At 44.8% G+C, this 16831-nt stretch overlaps 2 protein-coding genes across 5 annotated transcripts in view; one reads left to right on the top strand and one right to left on the bottom strand.

Annotated features, from left to right (window-relative positions):
* Positions 1-11629, bottom strand: part of LOC130537492 (protocadherin Fat 3) — a 49632-nt gene extending 38003 nt beyond the window's left edge. For all 4 annotated transcript variants that reach the window (XM_057054357.1, XM_057054359.1, XM_057054358.1 and 1 more), the window contains exons 1-6: positions 11487-11629; positions 7843-10820; positions 7611-7745; positions 7312-7513; positions 3044-3162; positions 1731-1929 (exon numbers count right to left, since the gene is read on the bottom strand). In XM_057054357.1, coding sequence (XP_056910337.1) covers positions 1731-1929; positions 3044-3162; positions 7312-7513; positions 7611-7745; positions 7843-10803 — 3616 coding nt within the window. In that variant the 5' untranslated portion in view covers positions 10804-10820; positions 11487-11629. The remainder of the gene's footprint in view (positions 1-1730; positions 1930-3043; positions 3163-7311; positions 7514-7610; positions 7746-7842; positions 10821-11486) is intronic.
* Positions 11630-12124: 495 nt separating this feature from the next.
* chordc1b (cysteine and histidine-rich domain (CHORD) containing 1b) lies at positions 12125-16734 on the top strand. Its single transcript, XM_057054362.1, has 11 exons — positions 12125-12261; positions 13655-13704; positions 13792-13848; positions 14007-14167; positions 14456-14556; positions 14685-14743; positions 15373-15443; positions 15597-15702; positions 15809-15928; positions 16005-16067; positions 16167-16734. The coding sequence occupies exons 1-11, from the start codon at positions 12198-12200 to the stop codon at positions 16335-16337; spliced, it is 1023 nt and encodes a 340-aa protein (XP_056910342.1). The 5' UTR covers positions 12125-12197; the 3' UTR covers positions 16338-16734.
* Positions 16735-16831: the final 97 nt, after the last annotated feature.

Genomic DNA, 16831 nt, shown 5'->3' with positions numbered 1-16831 from the left:
ATCTCAACAGGGTTTTTAATAAAAGTGCATTCTGTGTCAACACTCAGCTGCTGTGTAGTCACCCTTTCCCCCCAGGAGGCAGGCTTCCGTCACACATCTGCAGTCCTGCGAGCTGTCAAAGCACATTTTACACACTCATGCAAAGTTGTGCTTCAATACATTTAGGGAATTGTTGCAGTTCCTCAAACTCATCAAACTGACGTTTCCAGAGTAAACTTAAAAAATGCATTAGCCTGAGTCAAGCTGAACCCAGATTTAAGGGGGGGGAAACCTCTCAAAACTTCAAGCAGATACTAATAGGTTAACCGCTTGCATAACTGACGGCTGCCTCGTGAGGAACTGAGCCAGACAGGTTTTCATCTTTCTGATGAATCCGAGTGGCACATAAACATCGTTGCCTGGGTAAACAGTGTCAAGCGATTGATGAATGGATCTCTCAATCAGCCGTTTTCCAACCAGCCTGATAGACTGACAGTGTCAGTATCAGTGTGAAATAAAGCAGGAACGTCAGGAAGCATCAGAAATACTGTCAAGCAAAAAGAATCTATTGCACAGTTAAATGATAGGTACATATAAGGGATAGTTACATATAAAGGATAGGTACATATAAAGGATAGGTACATATAAAGGATAGGTACGTATAAATTATAGTTACATATAAAGGATAGTTACATCTTCCAGTGTAAGCAAAGTATTGATCAGTGGGAATTCTGTTTGTTTGGAATTATTGAATGAAAGATGGCAAAATAACGTGAGGGATTGCAAAGGCAGACGTCTGGGCTCAGATGGTGGAAATTCACCCACATGCACACACACACACACACGCTCAGACACACACACACACGTGCTGTTTTTATACAGCTGTTGAGTGTGTTTCATGGTTCACACTGAGGCATCAGCACATGTGAATGCACACAAAGCAGCTTCATCTCTGTCCTTCACTAAAACAGCTCTAACCAGTCAATAAATTGATTAAATTGCTGCACAGATTCTCCCTCTGTCCATCACAGACACACACAGAAATATATAATCACAAGTATTAAGAGCTCGCATGCACTGGATTAAAGATATCTCACTCTTAAACGCTTGAAGTGAGGGTGAGGAGAAGTTAATAATGTTAATGGGTGCGTGAAGACTGGTCTGTCCCTTACTGGGATCAATATTAGCCTTTTCACCCTGCTTCAGCTCAAATAGGTTCTCTCACTGTCAATATTACGCATCCATGATCGTGAAAAGTAAAAGCATTTTCATACAGGCCCGGTGAAAGAGAAATGGAGTCGTACGGGACAGGCTGCAGCAGCAACGTAGAGGTCACAGCTTTTGATCAGCTGCTTGATTCAGACTCGTTTGGAGCTAAATGTGCCTGTAGTCTTCACTAAAACACTCGTTACACTTAATTATTTGGGACATAATTTTAGTTCTCAAAAACCATTTAAAAACAAGTTTCAAACTTTCCCCTGGAAAAGCCTCAAAACTTTAGGCCAGGGTTGTTCTCTGGATGCAGATGGAACCTCGAGAAAATCTTGATATTTCAGGCACAATTGCATCGATATGCTGGTATTTTCACAAAACACTTTAAGAAAGTCACCTTTACCCGTGTTTTATTTTGAAGAAACAAGTTCCAAAATCCAAACTTATAAGCTATTTTCCTCATTTGTGTTGCAAAAACCCTTCTTCCACCAGCAGACGGATGAAACGCTGCTAAAGGTGTGTTGGACTGCAACTCTCACCTGTTCTTGGGTTGATAGAGAAGAAATTCTGCGGGTTGCCAGCAGTGATGCGATAACTCAGGCGGCTGGGAGTGGAGGTGAGATCAGGGTCCTGCGCTTGGATACGGATGACTGACACATCCTTTGGCGAGTTCTCCATGACAACTGGGTGGTAGATGGGGTCCGAGGTGAGAGGAGCGTTATCGTTGACATCCTCCACCTAAGAGAGGCAGAGAGAAGATAAAGAAGAGGGGAGAACACAGGAGGAAGGGAACATGCCAAAAATAGCACTTGACATTTCTGTTATATAAATTTGAAATAAAAGCTCACATACATCTCAATTTATTAAAAAACATCTAATGTTTAAACGATAGTTCCTTCATTTCTTCTGATTTGTAGCCAAGTAATATGTTATTAATAAATCATTCTAAATGCTGGACAGCTGAGAGGGAAATCAATTTGCAGATTTCAGTCACTTTAAAATGAAAACCTTGTGGAATGGAACTTGGGGGGGGGGGGGGGGGGGGGGCGTGATGTCAGACTTGAAATGCACGAGCGAGTAATTTCCATACAGCATCGATCCGGAAAATTTATGCCAAACACCAGGTGCAACATGTTGGCCGGAGGACGGGGGGAAGGAGCACCTGGGCCTGATTTCTCAGCCTACTTTTGTCCATGATGAAGAGGTAAAAGAGCCCGTCACACATTGACAGCTGAACGTCCCGGAGCAAGAAAAAACAAGTTTATTTATTTATGTTATGCATTTATGTATTAGTGTCAAATGAGAGGGAAAACCAGGCGAAGAATTCCCTCCGCTGGGGACCTTTTGCTCATAATCCACGACAGCACCGTCAGCCTCAGCAGCACAATTATTGTGCTGTTTCATACACAGAAAGTGTAGAACATTAGAACATAAAAGACAGTTTGTCTGAGCTCTCAGTGAGTCATGCCAGAAGTTGCTTCATTATTGTCGCAAAATATTTTAAATAATGCATCATTTGGAGGAATTGTGGTACAGTTTTATTTCAGGCTACATAGAAATATCTAGTTTTGAGTCACATAGTTAATTTTAAAGTTTTTTGCCAGTAATCAAATTATAAACATGTAAAAACACCATAAAACATCAGAAAAGTGTCGCGCTCTAAGCACACTTATATGGATAAACCTTTAAAATAGAGCATATTAAACTGTATATAAAAGTAGAAACACAATTTACAGGGGAGACTTTAACATTTTTGCTGGGGACAGCATTTCTTTACCACACAAGCGTATGTTTAGCCTAGTGTGTGTGTGTGTGTGTGTGTGTGTGTGTGTGTGTGCTGGAGTGCAGGTACCTGAATGAAGACTTCAACTGAAGCAGACAGTGGCGTGACCCCTCTGTCTGTAGCGTAGACGGTGAGCCAATATGCGTCTTTGCTCTCACAGTCCAAAATACCAGCAGTGTAAATCACCCCTGTTGACGAAGGGAAAGAGCGTAACGTGGCCATTAAATAGCATTATGGGTGGGTGTGTGTGTGTGTGTGATGGGACCAGTTTCAGGGTCATCATCCATGATACAACCCTAAAATATAGGAGCGCCTTTGAATATTGAGTTCTGGGAGGCAAAGACGGACATTAGCAGTAAACGTTGCGTCTCTGCGTCAGTGACATTCACGGGCACGAGCGGCGCCGCTATAGTCACCTTCAACGTTTCAGCTTCTTCGCGGCTAATCACAGCTGACCAAACTGCTCTGGCTGCAAATCGCTCAGTGCCAAAACGTACCCTGACCTGCCCCGCTCAGGCAGACACACATCGACTGGTGTGTTTTGTGGCCTTGAGGAAGATGAGGAGCTGACAGCTCTGGTGACCTCTTGGAGATGAAGAAAACACAATAGATGACAGAGTCTCTCCATTTCTTTCTTTCACTTTTTCAGAAATATAAATATAAATTTGTCGCACGTGCTTCGTTGACGGCACGACACCAAACACCGCCAGAAGCACTAACGCACAATGTTGTGAGATCACAACTGTCACTTTCATTTATCCAAACTAGAGAAAAAACATGTTAATACACACTTCAAAAAGCACTTATTTAAACTCAATGTCACATACACTTGAAGTATTTTGCCTTCAATAAGAGTAACTTGGCACTGAAAATGAACATTAATACAATGTAAAACAATTATATATGGTATATTGATACATTTCTTGTTAAATAAAGACATTATTTAGTCATCCCCACAGCAGATCGTAGGCATAATATGAGGCTTTCTTCCCCCATTGTCATTAAAAACTACAACTACACAAAGCCGGAGACACACACAGTTACATTTGTAGGTGTTGAACATCAAACGTCCTGCAGCAGTGACGTAGTTTCATTGATGTTTTTTCCCCTGAATGGTACCAGGAAATATATTTTTGATCATTTGCAATGATACAGTATTTTATGTCTAATGTTCAGATTTAAAAAAACAAAAACAATCAAGTATTCTCTCATCTGTCTAAATGTAAAAAGATCTAACAAAGTAAAAATGCTCTGTAAACTTTGGCGCTGCGCTGCAGACAGCTGCTGCTGGGTCTACACTCGTGCATCCTCCACGTGCACATGACGGCCATACGTGCATACAAATCAGCTCCAATAAGCCCTTTTATGTGCTGGACTCCCACCCTGCGAAGGTGCGACCTCATCAGGAATGTGTGTTTGTCAGATTACGACAAAGCAGGATGCACACGATGCATTGTGAGAGTGTTTGCTGAAACGCATCGTCGACCTCCTGTCCTTGACCGTGTCCTTTTCAAACCTCATCTCATCTCTGCGAGATAGCTCGGCAGAGAGCAGAGAGGAGCACGGAGCGGGCTGTTTCAAAAGCTCTTTGAACTTTAAGACCGACAGGCACTCCTCAGTAAACTCTACCTAAATCAGACCTGACAGCATCCATTCTCACCACAAATAACACACTTCAAAGATTGAAAACACAACTGAAAGGTCAGAGGATCCTGTCTAATCTCGGAGTTAACAGTATGATTAGGTTTATATCATCTGTCAAGTCACTTCAATTTCTCCACTCCTGATAAAAGAATCATGTGGTTATCTAAATAAACCCCATCCTGTCCCATAAATGACTAGTTCCTGATGAAATGTCTCTGCAGCGGATAAGAAAGACACACAACCACCTACATAAAAGCTGTTGAACATGCATGTTCTTGTAAATTAAAAACAGCTCTATCAGGAGCGCAGGCTCCCAACAGCTGCCCAATAGGAAACTGCAGGGTTTGCTTTCTGCCTAACCCACGGCAAGCATACAGATTTTTCTTTAAAATACAGCAGAGCTAGAAATCTAAGCTGGAGAAGATCACACACCATCTGCACGCGCTTTGCTCCCAACACTGGCTGCTTTACCTCGGGAGCAGCTAGTTCATGCGAGCCGAGTTCATGACAGCCAGCAGGGCTGACGTGCGCTGGGCCAGGCCAGCAAGAGCATCTCGTATAAAAAAAACATACATTTCTTAAACTTTATCCCTCCTCTCTGTCCTTTTCAGTCCCTTTGACAGTCTGTCACAGTCGGTGTTCACATGCTTAGATTTGGGAGTGCGTGCTGCAGATTGACAAGCAGTCACAGCAAAGCTACTCAACATGGCAGCTAAACACACGGGAGGGGGGGCAGGAGGGACAGAGTGGCACTATTCTGTCCACGCTTGACTTGCACTAACCTACAAGAAACTGAACCACTTGATGAGGGGGAATATTTGCCATGTGGTGATCATCTCACAGCTTCATAGGAAAAAGGAGGAACATCACAAAAAAATCCCATCATAAGTGGCTTGAGAGGAAGAGAGCTGTATTTCCTTCTGACTCTTTTTGAAAGATTCCAGACTCCCCTGCACCCTCTCCCTTCCACCCTTCACTTCACTTATATTCCTTTCTGCTCTAACAAGCACTCTGATTTCCCCTGGAAAATCGGCACTCGGCACAAGTCTCCTCAGCGGCTCTGAGGCTCCTCGCTGAGGTTTTAGCACAGCCTGTTGTGGAGATCTGTGTTAGGATGAGTAGGCAGTGTACACTTGTGTGCACGAGCCTGGGTCAAACATCAGGTACAGTGGTACAGAGAGAAGAGGCATTCTCTTCATTTGACCATCTGTTTCTCTCTCGGTTTCAGTCAATACTAATTAGCCTAGTTAAAGGTCAATACAGGCATCCAGTGCGAGTCATTTACAGTAGGGACCAGTGCGAAGGGAAAAGCAACAGTATTGTGAAGTGTATTCCCTATAATTACATGCCAAAATAAATTACTGGCTAAATTACTTCATTTCCAGAGGCCAACAAAGCATAATAGCAAATAGTTTATATACTTAGGACTTCAAATCCAAACTGAAATGAGCAAATGCTTTATATCTATTAAAATGTATTAAAACATAAAATAGGACGGTGATCATGAACACGTGAAGGCTCCAGTATCTAGACTGCTAAATTTGTCTACCTTTCCTGGAAAGAATAAACCAAGGGGGAAGGCTAGCTGGAGGCTTTGCCCCTTAATCAGACCCTTAATCAGAGTGGCTGCTCCACACAGCGAGTGCCGTTAAATTACAATGATGCCGCGTTTCCTCTGGAATTACAGAGCTGAAGTCTAGGATCTGCCATCTTGCACTGCTGACATCATGTGCAGGCAGACATTCATAGGTGTGGGACAGCTAACATCCTGGTACCTCTTCCCAAACTGTTGAATCCCTTCATGGATGCTGCCTATTTCTTATTCAGGGAGGTGTCTGTAATCGATTTCAGTGGGCCCAGGACGTCCTGCTTTCTCCTTTCCTGCCTTCCAGGACTGACACCACTGGCAGAGACTTGGGTGGGTCCATTAGAAGCGCCTCTTGGGTTGTTTACCTCTGCTTCTCTGGCATTAACTCCTCGCCTTGTTTTGCTTTTCAGAGCTTCCACCTCACGTTCTCCTTTTCTGACCAGATCTTTCCTCTCGCTTGACCAGAGCTGTGATGCCCTTCCAGGCAATGTTCTGTCACTTTTTACTGCTTTAGTCATCTATTGTTTTAATTGATCTCTGTAAAACAAATAACTGGGTTTTACTCATAAAACAGACAAACTGTGTTACACTGTAGGAGGTGTAAATCAGTGAAGTCCCTGATGTTTACTAAGGCTCGTTCATACAGTTCTGTCCATCGTATTTCCACTTTTTGCAGGGTCGACTGCGGATCAACATGGTTTCCACCGTGACTTGACAGTTGCAGACATCAACAGGCGTTTTTTTAGGTCAGACCTCCTTAAATAAGTCACAGTGATTTCCCGACTCCTAGAAAGGGGCTGCAGCCTTGATCAATGTTATGCATGCAACGGGGGGATTCGGCCGCGCTGAGCGGCCTGAGGCCCGGAGAGTGTTCCTGTCATGCTGTCCTCATTATGATAATGAATGTACGGCTCCCACATGAGAGCCTGACTGGACCTGAGCGTCTCCTCTCATCCTTAAAACTTAAAAACAATGCAACATTTCTAATTACAGTTTTTTTTTTTAAAAAGGCTAGAAACTTTGAAGAAAAAAAAAAGAGCGGTGACACGGCGGCTGAAATTGCAGAGAGGGAGAGATGTATTATCCTAATTAAATGTTATCGCACCTGTGTCTTCATCAATGGTGAAGGTTCCGAGCCCGTTCCCGCCCTTGATTGAGTATCTCAGCGCACCATCTCGCCCTTTGTCGTCATCTTTAGCGCTGACTGTCAGGACACTTGTGCCCGCGCGAGAATTCTCCTTCACAGATCCTCTCATGGCAAAGTCGGGGAAATAGGGCGCGTACAAATTCTCGTTAACATCCACCACCTGAAAAAAGTTCCATAATGACTATATTCAGTGTAGGCTGATATTAAGTATGTTGGTTGCTGTTGACTTTGGCTACCGTGATCACTTTAGTACGCACCTCCACCTCCACAAATGTTTGACTGATGAAACTGGGCACTCCTCTGTCCTCAGCAATTACTGTCAGGTTGAAAAACTGTTGTTTCTCAAAGTCCAGTTCCTTCCTGAGCCTCAAGACTCCACTTACAGCATCGATCTGTTCAAAGCATTAGAAGCCTATTCATCACAAACTGCCAGAAAAGCGAACATCAGCATATGCAACAGTTTATGCAGACAACTCTGACTTCACCTACCTCAAAGGTACTATTGAAGTCATTCATCAAGGCATATCGAACCTGTCCACTAGGGCCGATGTCTGGGTCTTGAGCCTGAACCCAGGTAATAACAGCCCCTGGAGGTAGATCCTCTGGCACCCGGGCACCATAGCTGTTGGGTATGAAAGCTGGCGCACAGTCATTGACATCGTCTATGATTATACTGAGGGTGGTGACAGATGACCTTCGAGTGCCTCGTTCCGCTTTGTCCCTGACTTCGATCTTCAGCGTGAACATCGGTGTGGTCTCTCTGTCCAAGTGGCTGGCTACAAAAACACTTCCCGTTTCACTGTCAATGCCGAACTGCGGGACGTTGGTTTGCATCCTGTAGGAGAGCTGCCCGTTTTGACCCATGTCCCTGTCAAAGGCGCTGATGGAAATAACTTCCAGACCGATAGCAGCGTTTTCCAAAACGAGAGCAGAGAAGCTGTCCTGATAAAACTGGGGGTCGTTGTCATTTGTGTCTTCAATGATCACAGTCAGGAGTCTCCAACTGGACATCTGGGGAATGCCCTGGTCATAGATGGTGATATTTAGGAAGTAACGATCCAATCGTTCCCGGTCTAGTTGCTGGAATACAGTGATCAACCCATTCTCCATGTTGATATTGAAGGAGTTTCCTTTGTTACCGTCAGATATAGAAAAGAGGACACGACCGTTAAAGCCTGCGTCTCCATCTCTTGCCCTCACCTCAAACACACTCCCGCCAACAGGAAGATCTTCTCTGACTAATATGCTAGTGGGTAAGGCCTCAAACTGCGGAGCTTGTTTATTGATAGAGAAAATGTCTGTAAAGATCTCATCTGGTCTTGCTCTAGCCATGGCAGATGCTTTTGAGAGCATTTTTTCAGCCAACATCTGAGCCACCCTTGTTTCCTTGCAGTTGAACCCCATGGGTGGCATCCTCCCCCTCACCACAGACACGTTCACGTATGTCGGTTCGGAGAACAACTCTCCGTCTGTTGCAGCAATTTTCAGATTGAACAGCCCATTTTTCAAACTCGCTTCCTCTAGAGATCTTTTCAATGACAATGTCCCCGTCTCAGGATTCAAGTCAAAATAGTCCAGCTCATTCCCAGACACAACCTTGTACCTCACCATACCCAGCTCATCTATATCCACCGCCGACAAGGTGACAATTGTCTGGGTGACGGGAAAGTCACGGCTTATCATTCCCTTGCAAGAGACCATCTCCAGAAGAGGTGGATTGTCATTAACATTTATGAGGCGGATGGTGACATTAACCTCACTCTCCCTTCTGTAGGGAGCTCCCCAGTCTGAAGCACGAACTGCAAAAGAATAGATATCATCGGAAGATTCAAAGTCCAGATCTTGAGTGATCCTTATCTCCCCGGTGTTCTGGTCTATGGAGAATGGGAGAGACATTTCACCAGCTATTGTGTGAGTTACAAACCCGTTTTCTCCTTTATCACTGTCGGTGGCAGACGCCACAAGGACAACTGTGCCTAGAGGTAAGCTCTCATTGATCGAAATATCATAGAAGGGCTTGTTGAAAGCCGGTGAGTTGTCGTTAGCATCCTCTATGGTGATCTGGATCGTTGCCCGCTGCTGACTAATAATATCCACCACCTCCATTTCCATGAAATCCTGAGACATCCTCGTCAGGTGACGGTTGGTCATAATAACTCCTGTCAGAGGGTTTATATCAAAGCACTTTTGATCTGAGAGGCTGTAATTGACACTCGGAGGGGGTGGAGAGATTTTCACCACCTCTACAATAGTGCCCGGGGGAGCAATTTCACTCAACTTAAATACATAAACATCTTTTTCAAATTTCGCCAACACTGGGACTGGCTTTGTAACCAACAGCTGAACTACTTGGGTGTTGGAAAACCTAGGGGGTATACCCCTGTCCTTAGCTTGTAACGTTAGGTTGCATCCATACGGAAAGCTGTCCCAGTCGACCAGATCAGAAGTTTTGACGCTGTACTCATTTCCAAGAGGGGAGCGATCCACCACAAACTGTTCAAATGGATCACCTTCAATGATCGACACCCACTCGATGTCCCCGGATACTCCTTCGTCTCGGTCCTCTACGGTCACTATGGCGTAGACTGCGTCCTTGCTCGACACTGAAGGGACCACGGCCACGGCACTGAGAACGGGGGGAAACTGATTCACTCGCTGCACGGTTAAGAGCAGCTTAGCGGTGCTGCTAATGCCGTTGTTTCCATAGAGTTTCATGCCTCTGTCAACCACCTGCACCTCCAACTCAAAGCGGTCCTGTTTGTCCATCCTGGGTCTACCTGTCAGAGTGATGACCCCGCTGGTGGGATGCACGGCAAAGAGATTAACTCTGCTCTTAAAGAAATAGTAGAATTCCCCATTAGAGCCCATGTCAGCGTCTGTGGCCGTCACCCGTCCAACGCTGGCACCGAGGGGGGCACTCTCAGGAACAACAAATGAATAAGAGGTTGGGGAGAAGAGTGGACGGAGATCATTGGTATCCAAAACTCTGATATAAACAGTGGCCAAGGCCTCTAGACCTCTCTGAGCGGAGGCTTTTATTGTCAATGTGTAACTGTCTTGTACTTCCCGATTCAATATGGCACCGCTGGCTCCGTTTGTGCGTAAACGGAGGAAACAGAAATCCCCCATTACAAACCCTTCAGCCATGAAGAGTCCCTCACTATCTCCAGTTTGAATGGAATATTTTATTTCTAAAGTTCGGGGAGGGGCAAGGTTGATGCCCATTTTGACATCGCATCTGGCGTAAGTCCTTGGAGCGGCGTTCTCCAAGATGGACACATTGTAGTCGGGCTGGGTGAAGAGCAAAAGGCCTTGTCCCGCCCGAGGTTCTGTCAGGAACTGGGCATGTGTTGGGAGCAAACAGTGGAGGACGTAGATGGAAAAAAAATGAAAATGACAAGTGGGGATGGGCAGAGGAATCATATTTCCCCAACGATTAGGCATCACCATTCCACCATCGAGTCATCCTATATCGGTAAAGAGCAACAGAAAAAGAGACCGAGTTAAAAACATTCATTCTTTGCTGAAACATTTGACAGAGGGTTACAAAACAACAGCCAGAAATTTAAAAGCTCATTTCAGGGGTACGGCTTGGTCCTTCCAGGGATCTGACGGCATATTGGGTGTTGCACTCACGGAATTGTGAGCTCAAAAGTCTCAAACAGGCGACTGTATATCGTTAAACGAACCAGATGAAAGCTCACACAACTCCATAAAACACATCTCAGCACCAATTAAACTAACATTAAACTATGCATCTAAAATATTCACTGTGGAGATGATAAGGAGTGCCTAAAAGGAAACAATGCTTTTCTTTTCCTGAGACAGCTGCTACTGGAAACATACTGGGACCAAAAAAACTACTGAACGCATTATTATCCAAACTTCAAAACTGTAAGGTTATTAAAAATTCTAATTAGGGTCACAAATGACTAGGGAAATAAATATGAATGCTCAAAGTTATAGGATACATAATACAATAGTTTTGTTTTTTTAAAATCATAACTGAACTTCAAACATAGAACAGAATAGTGGCGAGGCGAGATTTACTACACGCTGCTACATGAAGGACTACGGAGATTAATATCTGTACCCAGTAATACGCAGTCAGAATGTAACGACTCGACACTGACCAGAGGGGGTGGTTCGGGAGATATTAGGGTCCATTTATTTTCTCCCCAGTCGGACTCCCCATGCAAGGCCATGCAAAGCTGACGAAAATGTTAATTATGTCTATAGTGTGCAGCTTAATTAAGTTCACTCACACATCGCAGCGTGCCATACCTTCAGACGTACCAGCTGTAGTCAATAAAAGCAAATCATCTCCCATCCTCTGTCCCACAACAGTAGAAAAAAAGAGAGGAAAAAATGGTGGCGCTAAATTAGTCGCATATAAGTCGATGATGAAGCGCGAAATGGAAAATTAATGTGCACCGCTGCCAAAAGCCGCTGCTGTTGTCTTGTAGGCTGCAGCCGTCCTAAAACTAAATAGCGATTGCCCCACTTTCATGCATCCTAATACAGGGACCCCAATGTTGCGGGCTGTTGGCTGCAGTTTAGTTGGCGTAATCTAACGTTACAGCAATTAAGTTTCCCTTTTAAGGCTGCATTAATAGTGAAGAACGAGTCGCAAAAGGCAAGTTTGGAAGCGGTCGGCATCAGTTGTGCGGGACCGCTGGTGCGCTCGCTCGCAGGGACGCAGGAGGCGGAGGCAACGGCCGAACTTTGCCGAGTGGAGCCGAAAATACCCGGAAGTGACTCCAAGGTAATACAGCGGGCAGCGGACACATGCGAGCCTGTTAGTGTCTCGTTTTCAGTAAAGTTGAACTATTTTACCCGCCGCAATGTCTGTTTTGTGTTACAACAAGGGGTGTGGGCAGCGTTTCGATCCAGAAAATAACCCAGACGGTAAGTAGGACCCAGATAAAGTAGATTCTTGCTCTGTGTGGCAGCAGTCTGTCGGTAAGCTAACCTCAGATCATCTGGAAATTTCGACAGCGCAGGCCCGCTGTGCCCCGCAACTCCCGCAACTCTTGTCTGTATCTAGTGGTGTCGTTCCAGTCACCGCTTATTGTGCGGACACCGCTGATTTGGATCCACCGACATGCGGGCAACCTTTGGCTTCTCTCAATTTTAGCCCTTTTTTTTAGCTCGTGTGGCGTTCAGGGTCGAGGCTAACACAGACTAGTCGGAACCACCGTGGTCCCGGACATCATGGCTCGCTAGAACTTCAGAACCCACATTCTGTTTTTATTTAATCACTCCAACCGAGCCTCATCCCATTTGTAGCCCATTAACACGAAGGGTTTAAGAAAAAGAAGGATTTTTCCGAACTTAAACTATGGTGAGCTACAAATAACCTGAATTTGCTTGATAGATTCATTCATGGCGAGTAAAAATTAGAATGAATGAAGCCAAAAGATCCGCAGTGTAGCAGCAAATAAATAAGTGATAATTGGAAACAAGGGTTTTAAGAAACCTCTCAAGCGACCCTAAACGCACCATTCTCTATTATAGGGAGCAGCATTGTAATTGGCATCTTAAGGAAGCTTCATTCCTTTGCTTTCACCCCTGCAGGGACCAAATCTGCTGAATTAGTGTTGAAACCCCTCTAATATCGGAGCTCTGTACCCCACCACTGTAAATTTATTGTGCAGCAGTCAGGTTCTTGCTGAGGTACAGACTTTCCAGTTTTGATTTAAAGGGATTTTCTGTTGGTTCCCTTGGGTTTCTCCTCGTTTATGACGATGATCTACTAGCTACGTTTGTGCTTCCCGGCTCTCAGGACTAACAGGACTTTCCTTCAAGTCATTTCAGGTGTTACCAAGAGGTAAATGTAGGAGTGACGTTTAATTTCCATTTTAATGAGACGGATGGCGGCAGGGTGCATTATCATTGCTGTCTGCGGACCTTGGACTTGTTGTCCTTTATTAAAACGGTGCCTTTCAGACTGCACATTAAATGAAGCTTCACAGCATCACCTAACCAGTTGTTTCACTCATTTTGGAATTAATCATTTAAGAACATTTTTAATTAAAAAAAAATAGGGTAATGATGTTTCCAGGTTAGTATTAATGCTCATGTGAATCATTTGATTTACACTTTGTTCCTCGGCATACTGTGATATTAGCCTGTTGATACCTTATTTTCATGTATTGTTTCATCAGACCAAAAAAATCCTGATGTAAATCAGATCTTTAAACAACTATTGGTTAAATACTCTCGGGTTCCTCAACGACGCCTCGTCTCGATCTCTAATACTGACCTCTCTTTTTTGCCATGTGTTTCCTCCTGATGACAGATGTCTGCGTCTATCACCCTGGAGTTCCGGTATTTCACGACGCATTGAAGGTAGAAGCAAAGCCTTTAGCGAACGATGGAACGATGGCTTACTGACCGTCGTGTTATGGGGTCTAATTAAACGGATCCTTTTTCCAGGGGTGGTCCTGCTGCAAACGAAGAACCACTGACTTCTCAGATTTCCTCAGCATTGTTGTGAGTGACCACTTTTGTTCAGCGCTCTGATATGAAGCCTCAGCTGTCACGTCTGTATCACCTCGTCTGTCTATGTGCACTGACTTTCACCCCTGTGGGGGTGACATCAGAGTGATCAGTCACACTGCAGTTCCAACCACGTGTCTTGCTCCCCTCAGGGCTGCACAAAAGGTCCTCACAACCAGGAGAAGCCCCCTGAGCCGGTGAAGCCAGAGGTGAAGTCCTCAGGAGAAAAGAAAGACGTCAATGACCAAAAACCCAAGTTTAATGAATATATTATATCTGCACCAAAGCCCCAGGAAGCCATACGAAGACCGAGGTATAGCTGTGGCGATGCCGCTACGTTTCCCCTGTTTATTAATATTGTCATGAGTAACGGGTCAGTACCACACATCAGTCAGGCACTGATGAGTATGTCAAAGATTCTCCCCGTGCTTTACCCTTAAATACTCCCCTCAGAGTTCAGAAGGAAGGAGGCTGCTGCGTAATGGAGCATTTTTAAACTGCTTTATTGATTTTTGCTGTGGAAGGTGAAGCCATTTTCTGCTCCTGCTTTAAGCGGCAGCTTTGGTCTGTTGTTGTACAAGCTGTCGTGTTTGTGTTCCAGCCCGGACGAGGCCACGGTGAGACTGAAGCAGAAAGTCTCGGACTCGCTCAAGCAGGCGCTGGCCAAGCTGAAGCTGACTGAAAACGCAGAAGAGACAAAAGGCGAGACCACAAACCCGCCCTGGCCACTTGGGTCACGCTGGCGGTGGAGTTGATGCACATCTAGGGGGGGTTTGTCCTCCCTGATCAGTCACTCCTTTAACAATCGCTTCTTCCTCTTTGATTTCTAGACGACGATTGTGATGAAGTCAAGATAGGAACAGCTTGTAAAAATGGAGGGTGCACGAAAGTAAGTGAAACTTCCTCCAGTCTCCGACTTTTAAGATCTTTGCTGTATCTTGGTGCAAATTCCTGCTGTAAATTGAAATGAACAATTATGAAACTAGACAACCAAACTAATGGCAAGAGACTGCGGAGCTCAGAGTGACCCTGACGTCTCAGCAAAATGGACACAATTTTCCATCCTCGTCTGCCTTTGATTTGATTAAAATGTAAGGAAATAAAACTCTGGCTCATGTTAATCTGGGGTGTCAGCAGAAAGCCACGATTCAGAAAATAAATATTAGAAGAGTTACTTTGACTTCAGTTTTGAGCTAAGACTTTAATCATTTCATAATTGTGTTTGATCTGATTTGATTGAACGCCATTACGATATTTTATCAAGGGCTGCCAACTTGTAGTTGATTAATAAGGCGAGTTATTCATAAAATCCAAAGTGTCAGGCTTTTTTAACGTACAATTTAGTCCCAGAATTCTTCTGTTATGAGAATAAGAAACAGTTTAATGAGAGAGCTCTGACATAGTTCCACTCTACTATTGAATCTTTGAAGATCAAGAGTGTTTCTCTTCTTTATTTTGGTTAAAATTCCGTCGTATTTTCATTTCAAACAGTCAGTTCATACTTTATTTTGTCTTTAGAGTTTTGATGGACCTTCGAGCAATTCGGACGTGTGTTCTTACCACCCTGGCGTCCCCATCTTCCATGAAGGGTTAGTATACGGTATAATATATGGTCCATGTTATTGAAGAGAGCTTTACCACATCTGTGCTTTATTTCATCGGCCACAGACGCTCTTGGTTTTTTCTCCACAAGCCACAAATACTGAAACTCCAATGGGTGTGTGTTGTTCTTGCATCTCCAGGATGAAATACTGGAGCTGCTGTAAGAGGAAAACCTCTGATTTTAACACCTTCCTGTCTCAAGAGGGCTGCACCAAGGGAACTCATATGTGGAGGAAAAAGGACACGGTGCGCGTGAGAGCCTCCGCTGTGGCGCCATCTCGTGGCTGTCTAGCGCACGTCCACGTCAAAACTGTCGTTGCTTTGTTTTTTAAATTGTAAAATGTCTTTGTAGGGTAAGAAAGTGGCACCGTGTCGATTCGACTGGCACCAGACTGGCTCTCAGGTGATTATCTCCATCTACGCCAAAAACGCCATCCCAGAGCTGAGCTACGTGGACGCCAACAGCACCACGGTGAGAGAGGCGACGGCAGACGGGTTCGAAACCCCCTTTTTATCCGTTTTTACTGTTTTGCTTTTTTGTCCTTCAGCTCAACGTTCACGTGGTGTTTGAGGGAGAGAAGGAGTTTGAGCAGCAGATCAGCTTGTGGGGCGTAAGTGTCAAAGCGGATCGTTGATGAATTCGTTGGGCGTTGGCGGTGACTTCGGCACGGCCCCGTTCCGTTGTTTCAGCTCCTCTTCATCGCTTGCAGGTCATCGACGTGAGTAAGAGTCTGGTCAACATGATGGCCGCCAAGATCGAAGTAGCCATGAAGAAGTCCGAAGCCATGTCGTGGGCTCGCCTGGACCTTCCTGCCCCCACCCCTGCAGCCAAAGAGCAGGAGCCCGAAGAAGAGGCCGAAGACGAGGACAGCGAAGACTGATGTCCAACTTTGAAAAGACATGAAACCATTTTTCGTATTCCACGTGTTCCATTCCTCGCTCTCAGACGAGTCTGCAAGCGTCAGGACATTTCTGACCTCTGCAACATTATCAGTCACTTCATTTGACCTCCTTTATTGTGCCTATTTCTCTGTTTATTCTCCCTGTTTTTGATCAATCAAAAGCTGAATTTTTAATTGCACTGAAATCCCCAGGAAATTCTGCTGCACGGTTAGACGGCGTGCACGTGTGTCGGACCCATAAAACCCCTCATGTGAATAATTCTCAGCAGGCTGGGTTCTCTTTCCCTGCTTAACTCGTTTAATTGTTTAATGCCGTATTATTGCAGTCAAAATGCTAATTGCCCCAGGATATTAAAGATTTGATTTTAACCCTGAATATTTGGCAGATTCTTTGGGTGGGGGGACCACAGGGCAACCTGGCCACGGGAGTCACGCCTCGTCTGGGTCTGTCTGCTTCCAAAAAATCTGTATTT

This window comes from Takifugu flavidus, chromosome 14, assembly GCF_003711565.1.
Source record: "Takifugu flavidus isolate HTHZ2018 chromosome 14, ASM371156v2, whole genome shotgun sequence".
Classification (NCBI taxonomy): domain Eukaryota; kingdom Metazoa; phylum Chordata; class Actinopteri; order Tetraodontiformes; family Tetraodontidae; genus Takifugu; species Takifugu flavidus.
Note: the sequence above shows the minus strand (reverse complement) of the source record. Positions and strands in the feature narration are given on the sequence as shown.

Excerpts from the sequence above, each read along its gene's own strand:
- chordc1b (XM_057054362.1), top strand. The coding sequence starts at position 12,198 with ATGTCTGTTTTGTGTTACAACAAGGGGTGTGGGCAGCGTTTCGATCCA. Across the intron at positions 13,849-14,006 it reads CAGATTTCCTCAGCATTGTT|GGCTGCACAAAAGGTCCTCA; the intron begins GTGAGTGACCAC and ends TGCTCCCCTCAG. Across the intron at positions 14,168-14,455 it reads GAAGCCATACGAAGACCGAG|CCCGGACGAGGCCACGGTGA; the intron begins GTATAGCTGTGG and ends TTTGTGTTCCAG.